This window comes from Scyliorhinus canicula, chromosome 8 (genome assembly GCF_902713615.1).
Source record: "Scyliorhinus canicula chromosome 8, sScyCan1.1, whole genome shotgun sequence".
NCBI lineage: Eukaryota > Metazoa > Chordata > Chondrichthyes > Carcharhiniformes > Scyliorhinidae > Scyliorhinus > Scyliorhinus canicula.
In genome coordinates, this window is record NC_052153.1 from 191,370,942 (window position 1) to 191,398,440 (window position 27,499).

A 27,499-nucleotide genomic window follows, 5' to 3' on the forward strand; every position below is an offset into this window, starting at 1 on the left:
CAATTTGCTTGCCTTTCAGCGGGAGCAGCCTCCGGGTTTTCGGTGGGAGCAGGGGCCTGTCGGGAAGGTGAGTACCTGTATATAAGTTGGGCGGTTGCTAAAACCGAGACACTACACTTGTAGTGTCCCCCCACCCTTCCACCTCCTCTAACCTAAGGGTTTGAGGGAATATCAGGTGAGCTCTTCCTTTCTTTTTCTTGTTTTTTATCTAGAGGGGATGGCAGGGAAGGCAGTACAATGCCCCTCCTACAGAATGTTTGAGGTGAGGGACGCCGTCGGTGTCCCTGCTGATTTCATCTGTGGGAAGTGCACCCAACTCTAGCTCCTCAAAAACCGTGTTAGGGAACTGGAGCTGGAGCTGGATGAACTTCAGATCATTCGGGAGGCAGAGGGGGTCATAGATAGGAGCTTCAGGGAGGTAGCTACGCCAAAGAATAAAGATAGATGGGTGACGGTGAGAGGGGCTGGGAGGAAGCAGTCAGTATAGGGATCCCCTGTGGTCATTCCCCTTAGTAACAGGTATACCGCTTTGGATACTGTTGGGGGGGGGGACTTTCCAGGGGTCAGCCATGGGGTACAGGTCTCTGGCAGAGTCTGTCCCTGTTGCTAAGAAGGGAAGAGGGGAGAGGAGAAGAACATTAGTCATTGGAGACTCCATAGTTAGGGGGATAGATAGGAGATTCTGTGGGAACGAGAGAGACTCGCGGTTGGTGTGTTGCCTCCCAGGTGCCAGGGTCCGCGATGTCTCGGATCGTGTTTTCGGGATCCTTAAGGGGGAGGGGGAGCAGCCCCAAGTCGTGGTCCACATAGGTACCAATGACATAGGTAGGAAAAGGGATAGGGATGTAAGGCAGGAATTCAGGGAGCTAGGGTGGAAACATAGATCCAGGACAAACAGAGTTATTATCTCTGGGTTGTTACCCGTGCCACGTGCTAGTGAATCGAGGAATAGGGAGAGAGAGCAGTTCAACACATGGCTACAGGGATGGTGCAGGAGGGAGGGTTTCAGATTCCTGGACAATTGGGGCTCATTTTGGGGTAGGTGGGACCTCTACAAACAGGAAGGTCTACACCTGGACCAGAGGGGTACAAATATCCTGGGGGGGAGGTTTGCTAATGCTCTTCGGGAGGGTTTAAACTAGTTCAGCAGGGGGTTGGGAACCTGAATTGTAGCTCCAGTACACAAGAAGTTGAGAGTAGTGAGGTCATGAGTAAGGTTTCAAAGTTGCAGGAGTGTACCGGCAGGAAGGAAGGTGGTCTAAAGTGCGTCTACTTCAATGCCAGGAGCATCCGGAATAAGGTGGGTGAACTCACCAGGTTAGTACCTGGGACTTCGATGTTGTGGCCATTTCGGAGACATGATAGAGCAGGGACAGGAATGGTTGTTGCAGGTTCCGGGGTTTAGATATTTCAGTAATCTCAGGGAAGGTGGTAAGAGAGGGGGAGGGGTGGCATTGTTAGTCAAGGACAGTATTACGGTGGCTGAGAGGACATTTGATGAGGACTCGAATACTGAGGTAGTATGGGCTGAGTTAAGAAACAGGAAAGGAGAGGTCACCCTGTTAAGGGTTTTCTATAGGCCTCCGAAAAGTTCCAGAGATGTAGAGGAAAGGATTGCAAAGATGATTCTGGATAGGAGCAAAAGTAACAGGGTAGTTGTTATGGGGGACTTTAACTTTCCAAATATTGACTGGAAACACTATAGTTCGAGTACTTTAGATGAGTCCATTTTTGTCCAATGTGTGCAGGAGGGTTTCCTGACGCAATATGTAGATAGGCCAACGAGGGGCGAGACCGTATTGGATTTGGTACTGGGTAATGAACCAGGACAGGTGTCAGATTTGGAGGTAGGTGAGCACTTTGGTGATAGTGACCACAATTCGATTACGTTTACTTTAGTGATGGAAAAGGATAGGTATATACCGTAGGGCAAGAGTTATAGCTGGGGGAAAGGCAATTATGATGTGATGAGGCAAGATTTAGGATGCATCGGCTGGAGAGGAAAACTGCAGGGGATGGGCACAATGAAAATGCGGAGCATGTTCAAGGAACAGCTACTGCGTGTCCTTGATAAGTATGTACCTGTTAGGCAGGGAGGAAGTGGTCGAGCGAGGGAACCATGGGTTACTAAAGCAGTTGAAACACTTGTAAAGAGGAAGAAGGAGGCTTATGTAAAGATGAGACGTGATGGTTCAGTTAGGGCGCTTGAGAGTTACAAGTTAGCTAGGAAGGCTCTAAAGAGAGAGCTACGAAGAGCCAGGAGAGGACATGAGAAGTCTTTGGCAGGTAGGATCAAGGATAACCCTAAAGCTTTCTATAGATATGTCAGGAATAAAAGAATGACTAGGGTAACAGTAGGGCCAGTCAAGGACAGTAGTGGGAAGTTGTGCGTGGAGTCCGAGGAGATAGGAGAGGTGCTAAATGAGTATTTTTCGTCTGTATTCACACAGGAAAAAGACAATGTTGTCGAGGAGAATACTGAGATACAGGCTACTAGACTAGAAGGGCTTGAGGTTCATAAGGAGGAGGTGTTAGCGATTCTGGAAAGTGTGAAAATAGGTAAGTCCCCTGGGCCGGATGGGATTTATCCTAGGATTCTCTGGGAAGCTAGGGCAGAGATTACTGAGCCTTTGGCTTTGATCTTTGATCTTTAAGTCATCTTTGTCTACAGGAATAGTGCCAGAAGACTGGAGGATAGCAAATGTTGTCCCCTTGTACAAGAAGGGGAGTAGAGATAACCCCGGTAACTATAGACCAGTGAGCCTTACTTCTAGTGTGGGAAAAGTCTTGGAAAGGTTTATAAGAGATAGGATGTATAATCATCTGGAAAGGAATAATTTGATTAGAGATAGTCAACATGGTTCTGTAAATGGTAGGTCGTGCCTCACAAACCTCATTGAGTTCTTCGAGAAGGTGACCAAACAGGTGGATGAGGGTAAAGCAGTTGATGTGGTGTATATGGATTTCAGTAAAGCGTTTGATAAGGTTCCCCACGGTAGGCTATTGCAGAAAATACAGAGGCATGGGATTCAGGGTGATTTAGCAGTTTGGATCAGAAATTGGCTAGCTGATAGAAGACAGGAAGACAGGTGGTTGATGGGAAATGTTCAGACTGGTGTCCAGTTACTAGTGATGTACCACAAGGATCTGTTTTGGGGCCGCTGCTGTTTGTCATTTTTATAAATGACCTGGAGGAGGGCGTAGAAGGATGGGTGAGTACATTTGCAGATGACACTGAAGTCGGTGGAGTTGTGGACACTGCAGAAGGATGTTACAAGTTACAGAGGGACATAGATAAGCTGCAGAGCTGGGCTGACAGGTGGCAAATGGAGTTTAATGCAGAAAAGTATGAGGTGATTCATTTTGAAAGGAATAACAGGAAGACAGAGTACTGGGCTAATGGTAAGATTCTTGGTAGTATTGACGAGCAGAGAGGTCTCGGTGTCCATGTCCATAGATCCCTGAAAGTTGCCACCCAGGTTGAGAGGGTTGTTAAGAAGGCGTACGGTGTGTTAGCTTTTATTGGTAGAGGAATTGAGTTTTAGAGCCATGAGGTCATGTTGCAGTTATACAAAACTCTGGTGCGGCCGCATTTGGAGTATTGCGTGCAGTTCTGGTCGCCTCATTATAGGAAGGATGTGGAAGCATTGGAAAGAGTACAGAGGAGATTTACAAGGATGTTGCCTGGTATGGAGGGAAGATTTTACGAGGAAAGGCTGAAGGACTTGAGGCTATTTTCGTTAGAGAAAAGAAGGTTAAGAGGTGACTTAATTGAGGCATACAAGATGATCAGAGGATTAGATAGGGTGGACATTGAGAACCTTTTTCCTCGGATGGTGATGTCCAGCATGAGGGGACATAGCTTTAAATTGAGGGGAGATAGATAGAGGACAGATGTCAGAGGTAGGTTCTTTACTCAGAGAGTAGTAGGGGCGTGGAATGCCCTACCTGCAACAGTAGTGGACTCGCCAACACTAAATGCATTCAAATGGTCATTGGATAGGCATATGGACGATAAGGGAATAGTGTAGAGGGGCTTTAGAGTGGTTTTACAGGTCGGCGCAACATCGAGGGCCGAAGGGCCTGTACTGCGCTGTACTGTTCTATGTTCTACTCCATTGCGGAAGTCAGGGCGGTCACCAAAGTCTACCAGGTCTGCGCTGAGTGCAAACCGCATTTCTACCGGCCAGACCGAGCACACCTGGTGCAGGCCTCCCATCCCTTTGAACGCCTCAGCATGGACTTCAAAGGGCCCCTCCCCTCCTCCGACCGAAACGCATACTTCCTGAACGTGGTCGATGAATACTCCAGATTCCCCTTTGCCGTCCCATGCCCTGATATGACGTCTGCCACAGTCATCAAACCCCTCAATAGCATCTTCACTCTATTTGGTCTCCCCGCTTACGTCCACAGCGATCGGGGATGCTCCTTTATGAGTGATAAGCTGCGTCAATTCCTGCTCAGCAAGGGCATTGCCTCGAGGAGGATGACCAGCTACAACTCCCAGGGAAACGGGCAGGTGGAGAGGGAGAACGCGAAGGTCTGGAACGCCGTCCAGCTGGCCCTACGGTCTAAAAATCTCCCGGTCTCCCGCTGGCAGGAAGTCCTCCCCGACGCCCTCCACTCCATCCAATCGCTACTTGGCACTGCGACTAATGCAACCCCCCCCCCCATGAAGGGCTCCTTGCCTTCCCTAGGAAGTCCACCTCCGGGGTTTCGCTCCCAACGTGGCTGGCAGCTCCAGGACCCGTTCTCCTCCGCAAGCACATGTGGCTCCACAAGGCGGACCCGTTAGTCGAGAGGGTACAGCTACTCCATGCAAACCCGCAGTGGTGTACCCTGACGGCTGCCAAGACACAGTCTCCCTCAGGGACCTGGCACCAGCTGGTCCCCCCCCCCCCACCTCCAACTGCCCCGGCGCCACCCATCCTCCCCCCAGCGCACCTCACCACAGCCCCCGCTCCAGGATGATCCGCCCTCTCATGGGTTCCACCCGGGGATGAAGATGAGGACTACACGCTCCCGGAGTCACCGGCGACCAAGCCTGCATCATCACCGGGACTACGGCGCTCACAACGGGGGATCAAGGTACCCGACCGGCTAAATTTGTGAACTTTTCCCCAAACTGTACACTTTAAAAAGGCTCACATACATGCAAATAGTTTTTCCACCACCCCTGCTGGACTCTTTTTAACAGGGGGTGAATGTGGTAATCACCACTGTTTGTCTATATGACGCATATGAGAAGTAATATGGTAAGGCCCCTGTACTACAGGCACGGGGATAGATCCCTGCCTGCTGGCTCCGTCCAGTAGGCAGAGTATAAATGTGTGTGCTCACCGAGCTGCAGCCATTTCAGCAGCAGCTGCAGCAGGCCACACATCCCTGTTGTAATAAAGCCTCGATTACACTCCACTCTCGTCTCGTCGTAATTGATAGTGCATCACAAGGGGTCCGACCCCAATTGGTCAGGATAGATCAGGGTGATCGAGACCCTATCCATCCATTGGACCTTCACCTGGGACCACCCAAAAGGGTACGAAAGCTAGAAGGACGAAAGGTGCTGCGTAGCCCACCACTCGCTCTCTCGACAGCCAAGAACAACGGTGAATCCATCACCAACCAAGGGGAGAACCATCCACGCCATCCACAGAGGGACCAGAGCCGAGGACACAGGCATCCAGCTACAAGAACTCCAGCACTGCCACACTACCAGATCCTAGATAAGGCCATATCTGCTCTGTACTTGCCAGTCACCTGGAAGTTAAGTTAGGGTCATTTATAAGTGTATAAGTTCTGTCTTTGGTAACTGCACTTCCCTTTTTACGCTGTGGCAATGTAGTTCCCGTGCGGCTCTGCACAGCGAAATGATTCCGTCTGTGACATTTCGTACAGGTCTCGCTGAAGGCATTGTTTCACTGGGTGGGCGTGGCCACAGCTTTAACATGTTGCGTCGTGTGCAAAATGCCACCGTCGGGAGCACGCCGTTTTTTCAAGTGCGCCACGGAATCAGCCTGAGATCTGTTACGAAACAGTCAATTGTTTCACCTGCCTTTCTGGACACTTTTTGGGAATGGCAGATTGGCCATGCCAAGTATCGGGCCCGGGAATGCCTGCCCTCAAGAGATGGGGGTGATGGGAAGTTCAAAGAGCACCTACGTTGGGTGCAATGGGGGAGGGGGAGGTCCGTGAATACTCTCCCTGCATGGGGAGATGACCTCGTCAGTGCGGGAAAGGATGGAAGTGTGGCCCCGGTGACGCTATAGTCCCGTTAAACCGTGCCCGTTAACCCTGTTTGCCTCTCGACAATTTTTCTGCCACTTGTTTTGAATTAAACAGGTTTCCTGTTATTCAGTAAATTCAGGAAGCTGTCTCATCCATTTAGGGCGATTTCACAAGTGTGAACAAATATCTTGAGTAATTTCTGCATTTCAGTGTCAATAGACAAGGAGCAGCGAGTGAGAGAGGTGAAAGACTGAAGGAATGGCGGTGGCTTCTGTCTACGTTCGGCTCTCCACACTCCTGCTGTCTGTCCCGGTGCTGGGTTACAGTAGGTGCTGCTTCTTCCTAATAATTCCTCAAAGTTGTTTTGAATTGTGCTTTTTATTACTTCCCTGTCGGATTCTAGAGTGGGTGATGTCCAAAGCAGAGCTGGTGGAACAGGGTGGGGTAGAATGATTGGGAAGATTTGAGCAAGGTGCAGAGAACATGATCCAGGACTAGGCCATGCAGCACCCCCCCCCCCCCCCCCCCCCCCCCTCCCCCAACTCGAGCCTGAGCCCAGATTCAATGATTGGGGTCTGAATTCCATCCACTTGGATCTGGCTCACTAACGCCCTTCAAGTTTCATAGAATCCCTACAGTACAGAAAGTCTGCACCCACCCTTTGAAAGACCACCCTATCTAGCCCCACTCCTCCGCCCTATCCCCATAACCCCACCCCACCTAACCTGCACACCTTTGGACCATGGGAGGAAACCAGAGCACTCGGAGGAAACCCACACTGACATGGGGAGAACGTGCAAACTCCACACAGACAGTGACCCAAGGCCGGAATTGAACCCGGGACCCTGATGCTGTGAGGCTGCAGTGCCAACCACTGTGCCGTCCAAGGGAAGGAAATCTGCCCTCCGTACCTGGTCTGGCCTACATGTGACTCCAGACACACAGCAACTTGGTTGACTCTTAATTGACCTCGGGCATGGGCAGCAAATGCTGACCCAGCCAACGAGACCCACAGCCCATGAACGAATATTTTTTAAAAACGTGCAAGCCCGCACTGTCACTGCATCAGGATTGGACAATCGCAGTCTGACGAGATGATGTATCTATTTTCACTCTGTAACAGACTCAGTATATTGAGCCTCGCAGTTTGTTTTTGACACACTGCTGTCTGTCCCTGTGCTGTTTTAATATTCTCTCTCTCTCCGCACAGGGTATTCTCTGAATAATTGGACAATGACCGTGGCGGATGGCGTGAGTGTGGGGGAAGGGGGAACGGCTGTCCTGCCGTGTCGTTTCACCCACCCCCCACCCCCTAATCAGAGCGTCACCGGCTCCGTGATGTGGTACACCTCTGACTCAGTGAATCATGAAATAACTTTCCGATGTACATATCCTGGTGCAGACCCTTCACAGGGTGAACCGTGTGAGAGTGGGAAGCAGCGGGATGCTAGGAGCCGATTCCGATTCGTGGGCGATCTCCGCAACAATGATGCCTCAATAATGATGGAGCGACTGAGCCGGGCGGACAGTGATGTTTATCACTGCTGTGTGGAGCTCAATATCGGCAAATTTCACACACTGAGAGGAACCATTCTGAAAGTGAGAGGTGAGTATCGATGTTCAGGGTGGCAGCTGCCCCCTCCACCTCCAGTTCAATGGGTAGAGACGCCCAAACGGCCGTGGAGGTGATTTATTTTGCTCCAAACGGTTTATAAACGGGACACATTTCCATTGACCTGATTGGATGGTCTTTCAGTGCACTGAATGGCCATTCAGGTAGAACGCTCTGATTGGCTACTCAGGGATTCCAGGGAGGCATTTCAGCAGGTGAGCGGCAACAGGGATAGTCAGAGTGTGAAAGGGAGTGAGAGAGTCGGAGTGAGCATTCGTGAAAAAGAGTCAGAGAGAGTGAGGGGATAGAGGGAGAGAGTCAGAGTGGAGAAAGGAGAGAACGATAGAGAGTCAGAATGGGGAAAGGAGAGATAGAGAGTCAGAGTGGGGAAAGGAGAGAAAGATAGAGAGTCAGAGTGGGGAAAGGAGAGAAAGATAGAGAGTCAGAGTGGGGAAAGGAGCGAAAGATAGAGAGTCAGAGTGGGGAAAGGAGAGAAAGATAGAGAGTCAGAGTGGGGAAAGGAGAGAAAGATAGAGAGTCAGAGTGGGGAAAGGAGAGAAAGATAGAGAGTCAGAGTGGGGAAAGGAGAGAAAGATAGAGAGTCAGTGTGGGGAAAGGAGAGAAAGATAGAGAGTCAGAGTGGGGAAAGGAGAGAAAGATAGAGAGTCAGAGTGGGGAAAGGAGAGAAAGATAGAGAGTCAGAGTAGGGAAAGGAGAGAAAGATAGAGAGTCAGAGTGGAGAAAGGAGAGTCAGAGTGGGGAAAGGAGAGAAAGATAGAGAGTCAGAGTGGGGAAAGGAGAGAAAGATAGAGAGTCAGAGTGGGGAAAGGAGAGAAAGATAGAGAGTCAGAGTGGGGAAAGGAGAGAAAGATAGAGAGTCAGAGTGGGGAAAGGAGAGAAAGATAGAGAGTCAGAGTGGGGAAAGGAGAGAAAGATAGAGAGTCAGAGTGGGGAAAGGAGAGATAGAGATTCAGGGTGGGTATTAAGATCCAGGAAGCAGAACGGGAGGGTGAACATCTGTTTATTTACAGTCACAAAAAGTCTGCCGATGGCAGCAAATATATACACAGACTAAAGTTCTGTTAGGACAGCCAACTTGCCGGTCCCTGGCTGGGTCGGCCTTTATACTGTGTTCATGTGAGCCCCAGCTGACCTGGCCTCCGCCCACTAGCGGGAAGCTCAGATTCCACGAGTCCCACAGGGAGATCAATCAGAGTATTCCCGTGGGCCACGCCTCAAATCTGAAAGCACCCCCTCTGCATAATCTGGAGGAGGCCTTCTGTGCCGCTTCCCACATGGTTGCGCTTCCGCCAGTGCCGGGCCTGGGTCAGGTGACATTTTTCGAGACCTCTGGAGGGATACAGCCGGGAGCCGGGGGGGGGGGGGGGGGGGGGAGAGGGGGGGGGGGGGGGTCTGCTCTGGACACGACATCGTCTGTGAGTGCAGGCGCTTTAGTGTCCATCTCCAAGCCTAAATTGTCATCGTCTTGACGGCCTGGGTTTTGAACCACAGCGGGCTGCATTCCTTGGAGTAGTCCATGAGGTGGTGGAGGTACCAACGTCTCTGGCCGGGCACCCTCTGAGGTGCGATCTCGAGATGGTCAATGTGCTGACGCAAGGCCTTCCCTTGGGTCTCGACCTGATAAGATACGGGCCCAGTTTTCTCCAACACACTCCCCGGGATCCAAAGGGCGCCGTCTCTAAAATTCCGGACAAAAATAATTGACAACGTCTCCTGACTTCCTGTGGTCACGATACTTCCTTTGCATATCTAGTTGCAGCTCGGTTTTCTGCCCAAACTTGGGTAAGTCAGACTTAAGCGGGTTATGAGTCAAGTGCTCGCCATTATGGTCGTATCGTCAGCAAACCTGTCGATGGAGGTGGAACCAAATTTTGCCACACAGTCGTGTGTGTACAGGGGGTATAGTAGGGGACTAAGTACGCAGCCTGACGGGGCCCCGGTATTGAGGACTATTGTGGAGGAGGTGTTGGTGTTTATCCTTACCGATTGTGGTCTGTGGGTCAGAAAGTCGAGGATCCAGTTGCAGAGGGAGGAGCCAAGTCCTAGGTTTTGGAGCTTTGATATGAGCTTGGCTGGGATCATGGTGTTGAAGGTGAAATGAAAATGAAATGAAAATCGCTTATTGTCACGAGTAGGCTTCAATGAAGTTACTGTGAAAAGCCCCTAGTTGCCACATTCCGGCGCCTGTCCGGGGAGGCTGGTACGGGAATCGAACCGTGCTGCTGGCCTGCTTGGTAAGCCAGCGATTTAGCCTTGTGAGCTAAACCAGCCCCTAAACCAGGTGGAGCTGCAGTCTACAAATAGGAGTCTGATGTAGGAGTCCTTGTTGCCGAGATGTGGTTTGTGGTTGGATTTGGGCGGTGATGGTGGCCATTTTGGGTGGGCGTGGAACCAAGGTAGGCCTGGAGTCAGCTCAATCTCCTCATGAGGTGGATGTGGCAGATAAAGGGGGGGGGGGTGTCAGAGACCCCCTGTCAGGATGGTCACGTAGCACATAGTCAGCACGGTGGTGCAGTAGTTGGCACTGCTGCCTACGGCGCCGAGGACCCGGGTTCGATCCTGGTCCCAGGCTACTGTCTGGTTCAGCACACTGGGCTAAATCGCTGGCTTTGCAAGCAGACCAAGGCAGGCCAGCAGCACGGTTCAATTCCCGTACCAGCCTCCCCGAACAGGCGTCGGAATGTGGCGACCAGGGGCTTTTCACAGTAACTTCATTTGAAGCCTACTCGTGACAATAAGCGATTTTCATTTCATTTTCACATGGGGGATTCACTCACTTGAAGAGCTTGAATGCCGATGTAATCTTCTTGCAGGAGACGCAGCTGAGGATTGTAATAATAATCTTTATTAGTGTCACAAGTAGGCTTACATTAACACTGCAATGAAGTTACTGTGAAAATCACCTCGTCGCCACATTCTGGCGCCTGTTCGGGTACACAGAGGGAGAATTCAGAAAGTCCAATTCACCTAATAGCACATCTTTCGACTGTGGGAGGAAACCGGAACATCCAAAGGAAACCCACGCAGACACGGGAGAGCGTGCAGACTCCACACTCGACCCAAGCCAGGAATCGAACCTGGGGCCCTGCCGCTGGGAAGCAACAGTGCTAATCACTGTGAAAGGTTTGACACTGGAAGTTCCGAGGAACAAAGGGACCTTGGCGTGTTTGTCCGTAGATCTCTAAAGACAGATGGGGAGGTTAATAGGGTGGTGAAAAAGGGCATATGGGACACTTGCCTTTATCAATTGTGGCATTTTTACACGTACATAAAAAGCAAGAGGGTAGCCAGGGAAAGGGTTGGCCCACTAAAGGACAGGGGAGGGAATCTATGCATGGAGCCAGAGAAAATGGGCGAGGTACTAAATGAATACTTTGCATCAGTATTCACCAAAGAGAAGGAATTGGTGGATGTTGAGCCTGGAGAAGGGTGTGTAGATAGCCTGGGTCACATTGAGATCCAAAAAGACGAGTTGTTGGGCGTCTTGAAAAATATCAAGGTGGATAGGTCCCCAGGGCCTGATGGGATCTACCCCAGAATACTGAAAGAGACAAGAAAGGAAATTGCTGAGGCCGTGACATCCTCACTGTCTTCAAGTGATGTCTCGGAGGACTGGAGAATAGCCAATGTTGTTCCTTTGTTTAAGAATGGTAGCAAGGATAATCCAGGGAACTACAGGCCGGTGAGCCTTACGTCAGTGGCAGGGAAATTACTGGAGAGAATTCTTGGAGACAGGATCTACTCCCATTTGGAAGCAAGTGGCCGTATTAGTGAGAGGCAGCACGGTTTTGTGATGGGGAGGTCGTGTCTCACTAACTTGATAAGAGTCTTTTGAGGAGGTCATAAAGATGATTGATGCAGGTAGGGCAGTGGATGTTGGACTTCAGACAAGGTCCCTCATGGCAGATTGGTACAAAAGGTGAAGTCACACGGGATCAGGGATGTGCTGGCAAGGTGGATACAGAACTGGCTAGGTCATAGAAGGCAGAGAGTAGCAATGGTAGGGTGCTTTTCTGATTGGAGGGCTGTGACTAGTGGTGTTCCGCAGGGATCAGTGCTGGGACCTTTGCTGTTCATAGTATATATAAATGATTTAGAGGAAAATGTAACTGGTCTGATTAGTAAGTTTGCGGACCACACAAAGGTTGGTGGAATTGCGGATAGCGATGAGGACTATCAGAGGATACAGCAGGATTTAGATAATTTGAAGACTTGGTCAGAGAGATGGCAGATGGAGTTTAATCCAGACAAATGTGAGGTAATGCATTTTGGAAGATCTAATACAGGTAGAGAATATACAGTGAATGGTAGAACCCACAAGAGCATTGACAATCAGAGAGATCTAGGTGTACAGGTCCACAGGTCATTGAAAGGGGCAACACAGGTGGAGAAGTTAGTCAAGAAGGCATACGGCATGCCGGGGCATTGAGTATAAAAATTCGCAAGTCATGTTGCAGGGGCTGGTTTAACACAGTGGGCTTAACAGCTGGCTTGTAATGTAGAATAATGCCAGCAGCGCGGGTTCAATTCCCGTACCGGCCTCCCCGAACAGGCGCCGGAATGTGGCGACTAGGGGCTTTTCACAGTAACTTCATTGAAGCCTACTCGTGACAATAAGTGATTTTCACTTTTTTTCCATTTCTCCCAATACTCATAAAATACTCCCTGAACAATTGATACCAAATCAAATTCCATCCCTAACCTCTTGCCCTCCGCTGGCAGCTCCTTTGTCGGGCCTGTGGAGTACGACTGGTCCACCTCCACAATTGAGTCGCCCAACCTCTGCCTGTCCACCCTCCCGACCCCATCTTGTCCCTGTGGGCCTTGTGTTAGATTACTGCCCCCCCTGATCACCCGCTTCAGCGCTTCCCAGAATGTAGAGGGCAAGCTTCCCCATTCTGGTTGAAATCGACATAGTTCCCGATGGCCGAGTCTACCCTCTCACAGAACTCCTTGTCTGCCAGAAACACCACGTCTAACCTCCACGGGGGGGGGGGGGGGGGGGGGGGGGGGGGGCACTGGGCTCGACCAGTCTCCAGCCTCGCATCCACATGATGTGGTGCATGATCCAATATCACTATCGCAGTATACTCATCCACCATCACTCCCAGGAGTACAGGGGCATAACTCTCCCCTACCCGGCGGGGCGGGGGGTCCCGGCGTAGCGGAGTGGCGCCAACCACTCCGGCGTCGGGCCTCCCCAAAGGTGCAGAATTCTCCACACCTTTAGGGGCTAAGCCCGCGCCGGAGTGGCTCCCGCTCCGCTGACTGGAGCCAATGGGCTGGTACGGAAATTGAACTGTGCTGCTGGCCTGCCTTGGTCTGCTTTTAAAGCCAGCTATTTAGCCCACGGTGCTAAACCAGCCCCGAAGGCAAGTATCTATTGGCTCACCAGCTGAGACGACAGGTGGCCACACGAGAGATAGCCCAGGTTAAGGATGAGGTTGGAGGGCTGGTGACGGCGCCAGACAAAGTTAATAGTGCATGAGGTATTCTACCAGGACCTGTACAGGCCTGAGTCAAAGCACCGGGAACAGACGGCTTCCCAGTGGAACTTTACAAGCGGTTTGCAGTATCATTGGCAGCACATTATTCAATCACTTTCTGTCACGGAGGTGGGGGGGGGGGACGCGGGAGCTGCCAGCCATGTTAGCGAAGGCATCAATCTCCCTGATCCCAAAGAAGGACAAGGATCCAGTGGAGTACGGGTCTTATAGGCCTATTTCTTGACTGAATACTGATGCTAAGGTGCTTGCCAAGGTTTTAGTGAAGCATCTGGAAGGTTGTTTGCCAGAGGTGGTCTCTGAGGACCAGACTGGGTTTGTTAAGGGTCGACACGTGTTGGCCAATATCAGGCGACTCTTGGATGTGGTCATGTGTCCATCTAGGGGGAAGGTGTCTGAAGTATTCATCTCCAAAGACGCAGAGAAGGCTTTTGATTGGGTGGAGTGGAGGTACCTCTTTGAGGCTCTGGGACGATTCGGATTTGGTCCAATGTTAATTTCCTTGGTGAGACTGTTACATAGTGCTCCCACGGCGATTGTCAGGACTGAGGCCCACTAGTGGTGGCATCTCTAAAAATGTGGAATCAAGTCAGGGAACCTTCTAGATTAGGGGGCATGTCAGTAATGCCACCAATTTGTACCAGCTGGGAGAGATACAACGTCCAGGATTTGGAAGTGGGATTGGGTCGAGTGGATTAGGGATCTGTTTGTGAAGGGTAGGTTTGCGTGACTTGAGGGGTTGATGGAAAAATATCAACTCCTGAGGGGGAGCGAGTTTCGATATTTGACCATTGTCTCCCGAACGGAGAATCCCACTATCTCTAATTTTCCTTGGTTGGCCATTGGCCCAGAAAAACATCCCGTATACACTCCAGAAATTCCACCTGTGGCTCATATGCGAACATGTTTGGAATTCAGGCAATGCGCTGTGTGCTCGACTTAAACAGGGCGGATGTGGAACCTGGAACAACCCTGCATCGGACGTCCCTCTGACGTCGTGCTCTCCAGGCACGTTAGCAGGATAAACCGGTCAAACTTGTACCTGAGTCTTCAGTGTCTTATTCACATAATTCGTCACCCCAAAACTATCAATTGTCCTAAATACCCCATCTTGTTCGCTAATGTCCTTTTTGTCGTGTTGCTCACCCTGGGGTAACACGGGCTGCACATGATGCAGTTAGCTGATCAAGTATACGCCAAACGTGGGCGTTGGTTCAATATAAGATTTATTGAACTTCAGTAACGAAGCACACAGCTGCCTGCGGGGTGACTCTCTACTACTCTAGTAAACTAACATTAACTATCTAGACCAGGCCAGCTCTGAGCCACGTGTAGAAGGTGTTGAATGATTTGTACACCCTGGCTGTCACTACAGTTGTCACCAGTGGAAAGAGGCGGGAGTGCTGATGCCTCGTGTGTTTAATAGTGGGAGACCACCTTCTGGTGTTCTGTCTGGTGATTGGTCGTGCTCTGTTCTGTCTATTGATTGGATCATCCGGGTGTCTGTCACTGCCTGCTTTTACCTCATGATGTGCATGGGTGCATATTGTGACACTTTTAGGAAGGGAACCTATCTGCCCTCCTTCCCTGGTCTCCAGATCCACAGCTCTTAACTGCCCTCTGAAATGGCCGATCAGTTGAAGGGCAATTAGGGACGGGCAACGAATGCTGGCCCCGCCCAGGAGAGAATAAAAAAAGACCTAAAAAAAGAGCGAAGGGAAATGAAAGATTTCCTTCTGAGAATAGATGGAGCTAATGAGAAGTCTCTGGGCTGCCGCACACTGCTGGGTGGTCCCAACAGAAGTAATTAACTTTAAGACTGATACGTCTTACAAGAGAATTCTTGGGAGAAGTAGGAAGCAAACCTGAGTGTATAATATATAAAGTTACAAACTATATTGTGAAGTTCATAGTGCTTGTTTTATTTGTTGATGTAAAACAAAGTCACTTCTGTTCAAAGGAAACTGAAATCCCATGACTTGGATCGGTCGAAACAAGATATTCAGATTTTTTTTTAATGTTGACATCCTCTCATCAGATTGCAAAATCACCCAGACACTGATCATTCTGTTGTTTGTCCTTTCCTCAGCTGCCGGTGGAAATGAGTCAGTGGTGAGTGGTACTGAGGGAGCTTCGGTTACATTGCCCTGTACGTTCATACCCAGTAACTCCCACACCCTGACCACTGTTAGCTGGATGAGGAAGGAGACCTATGAACGGGTGGTCACATTTACACCCCAGCCAAATGGATTGTGGACAACTGTAAACGGTGAAAATCGATACGAGCTCATCGGGAACCTAAAGGAGGGAAACGCCTCAATCAGGATAAAGCAGCTGAGCGTGAATGATAATCTCACTTACGTGTGTCTGGTGGAGTACAAGGGGGAACGGTACCATTATCAAAACCTGATCCTGAATGAGACTCGGCTGCAGGTCACGCCTGGTAAGAAATCAGCGTTGAGTTCCCAGCGAATCGAGGGTGTACACTGAGGGTGGGTGCTGTAACCGAAAACATTCATCCCCTCTGACTCAATTGCAGCATTCTTGCTGCTGAGTCAGTGGGCAATGGGTTCCAGTCCCACGCCAGGATTTGAGCATAAATTCTACACTCCAGTGTAGTACTAAGGGAGTTGGAATTGCACCTTTCCAAAGTTTTATTAAACTGAGGCCATGCCTGTCCTCCCGGAAGCAAGCAGAAGATTCCATAGTACTATTTTGAAGAAAAGATATCCCTGGTGTTGTGGCCGATATTGACACATACGAACATATGAATCAGAAGCGGGAGTAGGCCACTCGACCCCTCGAGCCTGCTCCATTATTCAGTAAGATCATGGTGATCTGATTTTGGCCCTTTAGTCACCTTCCTGCCCACTCTAATAAATTTTTAAATAAATTTAGAGTATCCAATTCATTTTTTCCAATTAAGGGGCAATTTAGTGTGACCAATCCACCTACCCTGCACATCTTTGGGTTGTGGGGGCGAAACCCACGCAGACTCGGGGAGAATGTGCAAACTCCGCACGGACAGTGACCCGGGGCCAGGATCGAACCTGGAGCCTCGGCGCCGTGAGGCAACAATGCTAACCACTGCGCCACCGTGCTGCCCCACTCTAATAACTCTGACTCCCTCGTTAGTCAAGAATCTATCGAAATTTGCCTTAGAAATATTCAATGATCCTGCCTCCACTTCTCTCTGAGGAAGACTCACAAAGAAAAGAATTCTCACCTCCGTTTTGAATGGGGGACTTTTTAAAGTTTATTTGGGGGATGTGGGCTTCGTTGCCCAGGCCAGCAATTATTTTCCATCCATTATTGGCCTTGAGAAGGCGGTAGTGAGCTGCCTTCTTGTGGTGTAGGTCCACCAACAATGCTGTTAGGGAGGGAGTGTCAGGATTTAGACCCTGTGACAGTGAAGGACAGTGGGCCGGTGACCAAGCTCTTCCTCGGAAAGGGGGTGCTTGCCAGAACCAGCTCTGGGGGCTCCGCCATCCCCTGGCGCTGCCAGTCCTGGAGGCCCACTCTCGTCTCGACCAGGGTCTCAATGCTTAGGGCCATGGAGCACAGGGACACGTCTCGGAGATGCTGGAAGGTGCGGATGATAGCAGTGACCTCCGACTTTCCCTCTCATGTACCTGCAACCATCAAATACCGTCCCCTGATCAGTTATCACCCTCTCCGCCCCGGAACCGGACCCTTTATTAACGAAGATTGCCACCCGTCGAGCCCCACTATCAAAGCCCGAATGAAACACCTGGCTCACCCAGGCTTCCGGAGCCTAACCTGGCCCTGTACCCGCAAATGGGTATCTTGTAAAAGCATCACGTTGGCACCCAAACTCTTTAAATGAGAGAAAAGCCTCGCCCTCTTTACAGGCCCCCCCTGGCCTCACGCGTTCGCCTTGTCGGGGGCCTGTACATCCCTGGTCTTGTATTCTCGCCCTCTCGACATGAATGCTGACGTTGCATTTGCCTTCCTAACTGCCGACTGAACCTGCACGTTCACCTTAAGAGAATCGTGAACAAGGACTCCCAAATCCCTTTGTGCTTCTGATTTCCCAAGCATCTTCCCATTTAGAAAATAGTCTCTGCCTCCATTTCTCCTTCCAAAGTGCATAACCTCACATTTTTCCACATTGTATTCCATCTGCCACTTCATTGCCCACTCTCCTCGCCCGTCCAAGTCCTTCCTCAATACTTCCTGTCCCTCTGCAGATCTTTGCATCATCTGCAAACTTAGCAACAGTACCTTCAGTTCCTTCTTCCAGATCATTGATGTATATCGTGAAATGTTGTGGTCCCAACACCGACCCCTGAGGCACACCATTAGTCACCGGCTGCCACCCTGAAAAAGACCCCTTTATCCCCACTCTCTGCCTTCTGCCAGTCAGCCAATCCTCTATCCATGCCAGGATCGTACCCTTTACACCATGGGCTCTTAATTTATTTAACAGTCTCCTATGCGGCACCTTGTCAAAGGTCTTCTGGAAATCTAAATAAATCACATCCACTGGTTCTCCTATGTCTAACTTCCTTGTTACCTCCTCAAAGAACTCTAAGAGATTTGTTAGACACGACCTCCCTTTGACAAAGCTGTGCTAACTCAGTCCTATTTTACCATGCACTTCCAAGTACTCTGTGATCTCATCTTTAATAATGGACTCTAAAATCTTACCAATGACCGAAGTCAGGCTAACCGGCCAATAATTTCCCGCCTTCTGCCTCCTTCCCTTCTTAAACAGCGGTGTTACATTAGCCACTTTCCAGACCTCTGGGACCCTCCCTGCCTCCGATGATTCCTGAAATATCATCACCAATGCCTCCACAATTTCCTCAGCTATCTCTTTTAGGACCCTGGGGTGTAGTCCATACGGTCCAGGTGACGAATCCACCTTCAGACCTTTCAGTTTCCCCAGAACCTCCTCCTTAGTAATGGTCGCTGCACTCACCTCTGCCCCCTGGTTCTCCTGGAGCTCTGGCATCCCACTGGTGTTTTCCACCGTGAAGACTGATGTTGGGGGTTTCCTTCCCGTGGCCTTCCTCGCCGAGGCTTTTGACAGTTCTCTGTCGATCATCTGTTGGCCATGCCAACCTGCTGGGTTGGAACACCATGGGCGGGAGTCTCCAACCCCCTGCCGGCGATTCTCCATTCCCGGATGGGCATCCCCCACTCCCCCCTCCCCCGCCGATTCCCCACTCCCCAATGGGCAGCCCCCCCCCCCCCCCCCCCTGCCGATTCCCCACTCCCCGATGGGCATCCCCCCCCTCCCCTGCCGATTCCCCACTCCCCAATGGGCAGCCCCCCCCTCCCCTGCCGATTCCCCACTCCCCAATGGGCAGCCCCCCCCCCCCTGCCGATTCCCCACTCCCCAATGGGCAGCCCCCCCCCCTGCCGATTCCCCACTCCCCAATGGGCAGCCCCCCCCTCCCCTGCCGATTCCCCACTCCCCAATGGGCAGCCCCCCCCACTCTCCAATGGGCCAGGCGGCCGCCCGTTTTCGGCCAGTCCCGCCGGCATAGATTACACCAGGTCCGTACCAGCGGGACCTGGCTCTGGGGGCGGCCTGCTGAGTCCTCGGGGGGGGCGAGGGGGGATCCGGCTCTGGGTGGGACCCCACGGTGGCCTGGCGCGCGATCGGGGCCCACCGATCTGCGGGCGGGCCTGTGCCGTGGGGGCACTCCTTCCTACCGCGCCGGCCTGTCTAAAGCTCCGCGGTGGCCGGCGCGGAGAAGAAACCCTCCGCGCATGCGCAGAAAATACGGCAGTGGTTCTGCGTGTGCGGCAGAACACGCTGGCGCTCCCACACATGCCCTTCAGTTGGCGTGGTGCCATCGACGCCGGCTCCGGCCTAGCCCCCGAAGGTGCAGAATCCTCCGCACCTTCCGGGTGGCCCGATGCCGGAGTGGTTCATGCCACTCTTTGGTGCCGGTACAGCCCACCCCGCCGGTTAGCGGAGAATCCCGGCCAAAACCTCCCGACAAACTGAGCAAAAGTCATCAAATTACAAGGACCTCTTGATTGCTCTCCATGTCATCACCAGAATCCCCTCACTATTTCCCATCTCTACCCAAACCATCATTAGCTAAGAACCACCCGTCCACTTTGCCCTCGCTTCCTGTCCTTCCTAAATATCCTATGCCCTCTAATATTCAGGTCCCAGTCCATGTTCTCCTGCAGTCATGTTGCATAATGGCTATCAAATCGTGCTTATTTCAATGTTCGCTCTCTGCTGGTTTAGCACAGTGGGCTAAACAGCTGGCTTGTAAAGCAGACAAAGGCCAGCGGCGTGGGTTCAATTCCCGTACCAGCCGCCCCGAACAGGTGCCGGAATGCGGCGACCAGTAAAAAACAAATAAAACCAATAAAAAACAGACACACCCAAGCTTTTCTGAAAGTGAAACTAAAAAGCAGAGCCATAGCTCAGCTCCACCCACACTCTGACATCACTGCAGTAACATGAGCAGCCAAACATTTCTTAAAGCGAAATTCTCATGATAGTTCTACCCAGCTCGCAACGCCTCGCGAGATCCAAGGCAATTTCGTCAGATGTTGCGATATAAATCCTGCCCATTTTGGGCATATCAATGTGCGGATTGCGGAGGTTCCTGAGGCTTTGAGAGTCAACCCTTTCACCTCAGGACCTTGGGTCCCACAAATGGGGACCAGACGGAACGGCACTCGTGGGGGTCTCCCAGGGGATTGAAGTCCCCCAGCTACATGCCCTTTGGGCAGGTTGGTAGCCTGGCACCCTGTCTGTGCCACTTTGGTGCCAAGGTGCCCAAGTAGCACTGCCAGCTGGCATGGCCACTGCCAGGTTGGCACTGTCAAGGCACCACGCTCGCATTTTTTGCACCCGCGCGATCGGGCCAGGGGTGACCTGCATGTGTGTTGGGGGGGTGTGCGGGCAGGCCTACTGTCGTGTGTTCGGGCTGGGGTGGGGTGAGGGCGGGTTAAGTTGGGGGTCACTTCAGGGGCCTCTGAGATCTCTCACTACACTGGGGAGTTCCAGCCAGCGGAGCTTCCCACTGTACAGGGGTCTGTGGGGCCTTGACTGCACATTCCTCGTTCAGACCCCTTATACAGCGTGAGTCGCATTGAATGGTCATGCCTTTCTTGGAACTACGAGCGCCGGGAAACATGCGGCTAAACGCGCTCCCGAGAGGACTTTGTTCCCATTTGGCTGAATCCAGCCCTCTGACGATTGTCTGTATATTGTTGGTCTCTCACCTTTTGTCTCTGATTTGATCTCTTTCCTTTCTGTTCAGCTGCACAGCCCTTCCCCGTTGTGATACTGTGCATTCCACTTGGAGTGAAACTCCTTCCCCTGCTCGTGATGTGGATCATTTTATTGAGGGACAAAATCAGGTATGGAATTTTTACTGGGAGCCTTTGCAAAGCTCGATTCGCAGGTGACCCTTGGCCAGTGTGTCTTGGCAGGAGATTTGAACAGAGGTGCCACTCTGATTGAGCCGCACAGTGTGTGTCCAGCACAGGTCACTGGGCCACTCTGATTGAGCCGCACAGTGTGTATCCAGCAGGGGTCACTGGGCCACTCTGATTGAGCCGCACAGTGTGTGTCCAGCACAGGTCACTGGGCCACTCTGATTGAGCCGCACAGTGTGTATCCAGCACGGGTCACTGGGCCACTCTGATTGAGCCACACAGTGTGTGTCCAGCACAGGTCACTGGGCCACTCTGATTGAGCCACACAGTGTGTGTCCAGCACAGGTCACTGGGCCACTCTGATTGAGCCGCACAGTGTGTGTCCAGCACAGGTCACTGGGCCACTCTGATTGAGCCACACAGTGTGTGTCCAGCAGTGGTCACTGGGCCACTCTGATTGAGCCGCACAGTGTGTGTCCAGCACAGGTCACTGGGCCACTCTGATTGAGCCGCACAGTGTGTGTCCAGCAGGGGTCACTGGGCCACTCTGATTGAGCCGCACAGTGTGTGTCCAGCAGGGGTCACTGGGCCACTCTGATTGAGCCGCACAGTGTGTGTCCAGCAGAGGTCACTGGGCAACTCTGATTGAGCCGCACAGTGTGTGTCCAGCACAGGTCACTGGGCCACTCTGATTGAGCCGCACAGTGTGTGTCCAGCAGAGGTCACTGGATACAATGGGAGCAGGCACCCTGCTCAATGTTTAGTCTCCCTATCCCTGTCGCAGTTACACCAGCTCCTACTGCAGCCCAGTTGGGATTAGCTCAGACAGGGGATGGAAACCGGCCCATTCCTGGTCTGCACGATTCAGCTCCTCACAGCATGAACCGGCTGAGGTGTCACAGACCTGATTTAACACCCCCCCCCCCCCCCCCCCCCCCCAGGCCACCTCCATTCACAATGACGGTGTGCTGCAGTTTACACAGGGAGTCTGAGTCACCGTGACATTAATGTTTACATGCATGTGGTAACCTGCGTTTGTGGACAGTGATGGCGGAGGCTCCGATTTCTTGTCCTGGCTGATCAGGAATCTCCGCCGCCCTTATTGCCTGTCATTGGCGTGTGTTGGAAAGATTTAATAATCAACCTGTTTGGCCGTGTTATGAACACATCTTACTTGGCCACCAAGTCCTGGGGTGGGACACGTAAAGGAAATCCTGGCTCAGAGGCAGAGACGGTACCCACTCCGCCACAAGATCGTTCCACATTCGCTGGAGTCTACTTTAATCTGTAGGATATCTGCAGGAGATATTAGATTTGAGATACCTTCAATTACGACACAGGGGAGAAGATTGGTAATTCAAAGGCTTTAATTATTAGAGAACTGAACAGCAGCCGAGAAGTCTGCTCATTACATGCTGCCGAGTGAGCCTCATCTTATATACCGTTTCCTGGGGGCGGAGCCAGAGGCGGAGTCCCCCAGAGTTCCAAGCCCGGTCTTAAAAGGCCAATGTATTAAAGGTAAGGTACAGTTACAGCAGCTACTGATACCATTCATCACAAGATTTAAATATGATTTAGTTCTATTTGATTCCAGTGCTGGGTCCCTCGACCACTGATGCACAGTAGCAGCCGTGTGTACCATCGACAAAATTCACAGCAGTAACTCACCAAAGTTCCTTCGGCAGCACCTTCCAAACCCACAATTTCTACCATCTAGAAGGACAAGAGCAGAAGATACCTGGGAACCCCATCACCTGGAGGTTCCCCTCCAAGTCACTCACCTCCCTGACTGGGAAATATATCGGCCGTTCCTTCACTGTCGCTGGGTCAAAATCCTGGAACTCCCTCCCTAACAGCACAATGGGTGTACCTACACCATGTGGACTGCAGCGGTTCAAGAAGGCAGCTCACCTCCACCTTCTGAAGGACATCTAGGGATGGGCAACGAACGCTGGCCTAGCCAGTGAAGCCAACATCCCATAATTAATTTTAAATGAATAAATATTGGCAGTAAGTCTCCTGGAAATTTTCCAATCTAAGGTTTTTTTCCCATTTATTGTAGAATAACTAACCACTCGCCACAGCAGTGGGGAAAGGAATTGCACTCTGGGTAGTGGCTGCTGTTCAGACCGTGGCAATGAGGCTTTCACAGTCTCGTGAAGTCTTGCTGTGCCCTCTGACCAAGCTTTTGCTCACCCGTCCTAATATCTCCTGTGTCAGGTTTTGTCTGTTATGGTCTTGGGACGTTTTGCTACATGGAAGGTGTGATTATATAAACACAAGTTTTTGTTACTCGTGTCAAAATCACGAGGTAGAAAATCCTCCCTTTTGGGCTGCGTTCTCCTGTCCTACAGGCAGCGTAGGGGCTTGGAGGTGGAGGGGGGCTGGGTGTGAGGGGAAACTGCCTGAGGACATCTTCCCACCACATTCCTTAAACGGGGGACGTTTCCCATGGATGGCCTGGGAAGCTGATCCATCGACAGGTGCCTGGAGGCAATTAGAGGCGAATGCTTGGGCCTGTTGGGATTTTGCCGGTGACGGAACAGATGCCCCCCCACTCGTGGAGGCTGCCAGCTCAGTGGTGGTGGTCTCAGTACAGCAACCTGGAGGATCCATCAGAACCGGCGATCTGTGCCCGGTGAAGGCCCACCGGCCTAGTGATGAACCATCAATCGAACGCGAGACGAGTTGCTGTACAAAAGAAAGTTAGGCTTTAATAAGCTAGAAGTTAGCCCTGCGGTCGACTACAGTAAATGGACGACCGCCGGGCATTCTGGGTATTTATACCTCGCTCTGGAGGCGGGGTTAACTCAGCCGTTCAACCATTCGGAGAGCCGTCACATGACTGGTCTCAACCAATCGGTCGAGAGGCACATGACCGACCGGGGCCAATGGTAAGCCAGTGTTCTGCACCAATGGCAGACAGCTATGCAAATCATACCACCATACCTAGTCTATCTCAAACCTTCAGCAATGTGCCTCAGCATCCTCGTGACTGAGCAGCACTCACCTGTTTAAGGCTCCAGATCTGCCAACTCTCTGACTGGGCCGGTTACATTGAGAACCAGCATGGTGTCCTTAATCAGACAACGAACGCAGAGGCAGCCAGTTAGGATGCTGCCTTCTGGATGATTGCTCCGCCCATCTGTCTCCCGGCGAGTGAGAATTCAGGATCCTATTTGGTATTACACTGGGGAACGGAAGACCATTCGAAAATCCTGCCCACTCGGTTAATATTTAACACAAGTACCAATGATTAGATCTGTTTTTAAATGTGTGAGGAATCCTATTTAAACAGGTGCTTGTTGTATCTGGAGGTGTTGAAAATGTTATCTTACTGTTAATTTGGCTCATTTTAATTGATCTTGTCTTTATTCCCAGGAAGGATCAGGCTGAGGAAGAACCCAGGAAGGACCGACCCATCGCAGGAAGAGAAGAACCCAAATATATAAACTGCAACATAAACCTATCCCACTCGCCCCGCACAGAATCTCACCCAGCAGTTTAAACTGGGCTTGCTTTAATCATCCTTCACTGTGAGATCCTGGGTTCAGCAAAATTCTTCCTGTTAATCAGCTAGTCGGCAATGTTCTACATCACACTGTGGTGATCTTATAGTCTTGATGGGACTGTGTAAATGTGCGATTGTGAATCAACACGGCAGCACGGTAGCACAGTGGCCAGCACAGTTGATTCACAGTTCAAGGGCCCCAGTTTCGATTCCCGGCTTGTGTCACTGTCTGCGTGGAGTCTGCATGTTCTCCCCGTGACAGCATGGGTATCCCCACAGGGGGCTAAACAGCTGGTTTGTAAAGCAGACCAAGGCCAGCAGCGCGGGTTCAATTCCCGTACCGGCCTCCCCGAGCCGGTGCCGGAATGTGGCGACTGGGGGCTTTTCACAGTAACTTCATTTGAAGCCTCCTTCAAGCCTGTTCGGGGAGGCTGGTACGGGAATTGAACCGTGCTGCTGGCCTGCCTGGGTCTACTTTAAAAGCCAGCGATTTAGCCCAGTGTGCTAAACCAGCCTCTTATCTAACAGCCTGATTAAAATTTCAGCCATTGGCTGGAATTGAAATAACAAGAGATAAAACCAGCTGTGGATTGACCGTTTTACACTATCACATTCAGTCCAAATGACCCCTATCCTCAGAATTGAATGTGAATTTGAGTTTTCTCAGTAAAAGTCTGTATAAACACTCCGGCTCGCTCCATAAGGTACTAGTAGGAGAGCTCATGCGGCAGAGGTGACTGTGAGTGGGACAGGTTTAACCCTGATTATTCCAGGTGCTCTGTCCAGGGGACTGGCTGCTGTTCCCAACTCCTCGGCTGTGTTGGGGGAGATACTGCTGTAGGTCAGCCAGCTTTCCATAACCCACCCCAGAGTGAACCTCTGCTTTTCATTGTCGGTCTATCTAAGTTGCACGATGGAGCTGCAATGATTGTAAACAATGCAACCAATAAACAATTGTTTGTGACTGAACATTGACTCCTCCTTAGCATCAACGTGCACTCCATATCACACCGCCGTGCGGAATCGAGTGAGGCCATTCAGCCCATCGTATCTGTGTCAGCTCTATGAAAGAGTTATCCAATTAATCTTATTCCTGTGTTTTCTCCTTATTTCCCTGAAAAATCTTCCCTTTCAAGCAGTTATCCAATTTCAGGCAGTGCATTGCCGATCATAACTCACTGCGTGAAAGATGCCCACTCTTCCTCAGGTCGGGCAGCATCCCTGGAGTAAAGAACAGCAGTTTACTATTGAATCTTTCAGACTGCAGCATCATCACTCACTGTTTGAAACATGTTTCCTTCAGCTGCCCCGTGTTCTGTTTATCGTTAACCTGTGTCCTCCAGTTATCCAATCTCTCTGGCAGCAGACACTTAATGAATAACCTCAGGATGTGGGTTTCCTTGGTAAAACGGGCATTTATAATAATAATCTTTTATTGTCACAAGTAGGCTTACATTAACACTGCAATGAAGTTACTGTGAAAAGCCCCTAGACGTCACACACTCCGGCGCATGCGTGGACTTCCGTCCAAAAGTGGGGCAGCACGGTAGCACAGTGGTTAGCACTGTGGCTTCACAGCATCAGGGTCCCAGGTACGATTCCCGGCTTGGGTCACTGTCTGTGCGGAGTCTGCATGTTCTCCCCCTGACTGCGTGGGTTTCCTCCGGGTGCTCCGGTTTCCTCCCACAAGTCCCACAGGTGGATTGGCCATGATAAATTGCCCTTAGCTAAAGTGGGGTTACTGGTTTCCGCTGATAGGGAGGTGTGGGCTTAAGTGGGGTGCTCTTTCCAAGAGCCGGTGCAGACTCGATGGGCCAAATGGCCTCCTTCTGCACTGTAAATTCTATGGGATTCTATGATTTGTGTGCGGGGGGGCCCCGTATCCGCAGCCAGAGCTGCGAGAAGCACTCCGGGGGCTTGCTAGCTCTGTGCAGACGGGAGAATCACTCAGGACTTTCTTAAGGAAAGTCCAGAGTGAAACGCCAGCATTATTACGTTGGTGTGGGGGACATAGCCCCATTATTGGAGTATCCAGCCCCTCATCTTTATGTATGCCTGGTGTTGCTCCTGGCATGCTCTCTTGCACTCCTCATTGAACCAATTTGCTCCCCTGGCTTGGTGGTAATGGTAGAATGGGGGACGTGCCAGGCCGTACGGTTACAGGTTGTGGCTGTTAACAATTCTGCTGCTGCTGATGGTCCACAGCGCCTCATGGATGCCCAGTAGAGTTGCTAGTTCTGTTCGAAATCTATTCCATTTACCATGGCAGTAGTTTAGCTGGTTTAGCTCACTGGGCTAAATCACTGGCTTTTAAAGCAGACCAAGCAGGCCAGCAGCACGGTTCGATTCCCGTACCAGCCTCCCCGAACAGGCGCCGGAATGTGGCGACTAGGGGCTTTTCACAGTAACTTCATTGAAGCCGACTCGTGACAATAAAGCGATTTTCATTTTCATTTCTGCCACACAAGATGGTGGAGGGTATCCTCAACATGAAGATGAGATCTTGTCTCCACAAGGGCAGTGCAGTGGTCACTCTTACCAATACTGCCACGGACAGATTCATTTGCAGTGAATAGGTCGGTGATCATGAAGTCAAGTATGTTTTTCCCCTCACCCTCTGCCACAGGCCCTGTCCAGCAGCAGTTCAGCCATTTTCAGCCAGTGGTGGCAATACTGAGCCACTCTTGGTCATGGCCAATGACTTCCCCCACCCAGAGTACATTCTGTGCCCTTGGCACCTTCAGTGCTCCCTCCACATGGTTTTCAAGACGGGCGGGGGAGGGGGGGGGGGGGGGGGGGGGGGGGGGGGGAGTATGTGGGTATGTGGTAATCAGCAGGAGGATTTCCTCCCCCATGTTTGACCTGATGTAACGAGATTTCATAAGCGCTGGAGTCAATGTTGAGGACTTCCAGGGCAAGTCCCTCCTAACTGTACACAGTTGGATTTTCACAGTAACTTCATTGCAGTGTTAATGTGGGCCTACTTGTGACATGAATAAACCACCACCTGCTTTCTGAAGCCAATCCTGGTACCATATATTGGGAGGGATTCTCCAACCCCCCCCGCCGGGTCGGAGAATCGCTGGGGGGGGGGTGGCGTGAATCCCGCCCCCGCCAGCTGCCAAATTCTCCGGCACCGGGGTTTTGGCAGGGGCGGGAATCGCACCACGCCGGTTGGGGGCCATTGGCAGCGACCCCACCCCGGCAATTCTCCAGCCCGCGATGGGCCGAGTGGCCGCCCGTTTT

General features: G+C 51.4%; 1 protein-coding gene across 2 annotated transcripts; it reads left to right on the forward strand.

Moving 5' to 3' along the window:
- Positions 1 to 5,639: 5,639 nt before the first annotated feature.
- On the forward strand, positions 5,640 to 24,547 carry LOC119970765. 2 transcript variants are annotated; one of them, XM_038805914.1, is made up of 5 exons: positions 5,640 to 6,550; positions 7,436 to 7,831; positions 15,452 to 15,805; positions 20,625 to 20,724; positions 24,124 to 24,547. In XM_038805914.1, the coding sequence occupies exons 1-5, from the start codon at positions 6,484 to 6,486 to the stop codon at positions 24,248 to 24,250; spliced, it is 1,044 nt and encodes a 347-aa protein (XP_038661842.1). In that variant the 5' UTR covers positions 5,640 to 6,483; the 3' UTR covers positions 24,251 to 24,547. The 2 variants fall into 2 exon arrangements, with proteins under 2 accessions (XP_038661842.1, XP_038661843.1); XM_038805915.1 differs by having other exon boundaries at positions 6,443 to 6,554.
- Positions 24,548 to 27,499: the final 2,952 nt, after the last annotated feature.

Excerpts from the sequence above, each read along its gene's own strand:
- LOC119970765 (XM_038805914.1), top strand. The coding sequence starts at position 6,484 with ATGGCGGTGGCTTCTGTCTACGTTCGGCTCTCCACACTCCTGCTGTCT. Across the intron at positions 7,832-15,451 it reads AACCATTCTGAAAGTGAGAG|CTGCCGGTGGAAATGAGTCA; the intron begins GTGAGTATCGAT and ends TCCTTTCCTCAG. Across the intron at positions 15,806-20,624 it reads TCGGCTGCAGGTCACGCCTG|CTGCACAGCCCTTCCCCGTT; the intron begins GTAAGAAATCAG and ends CTTTCTGTTCAG.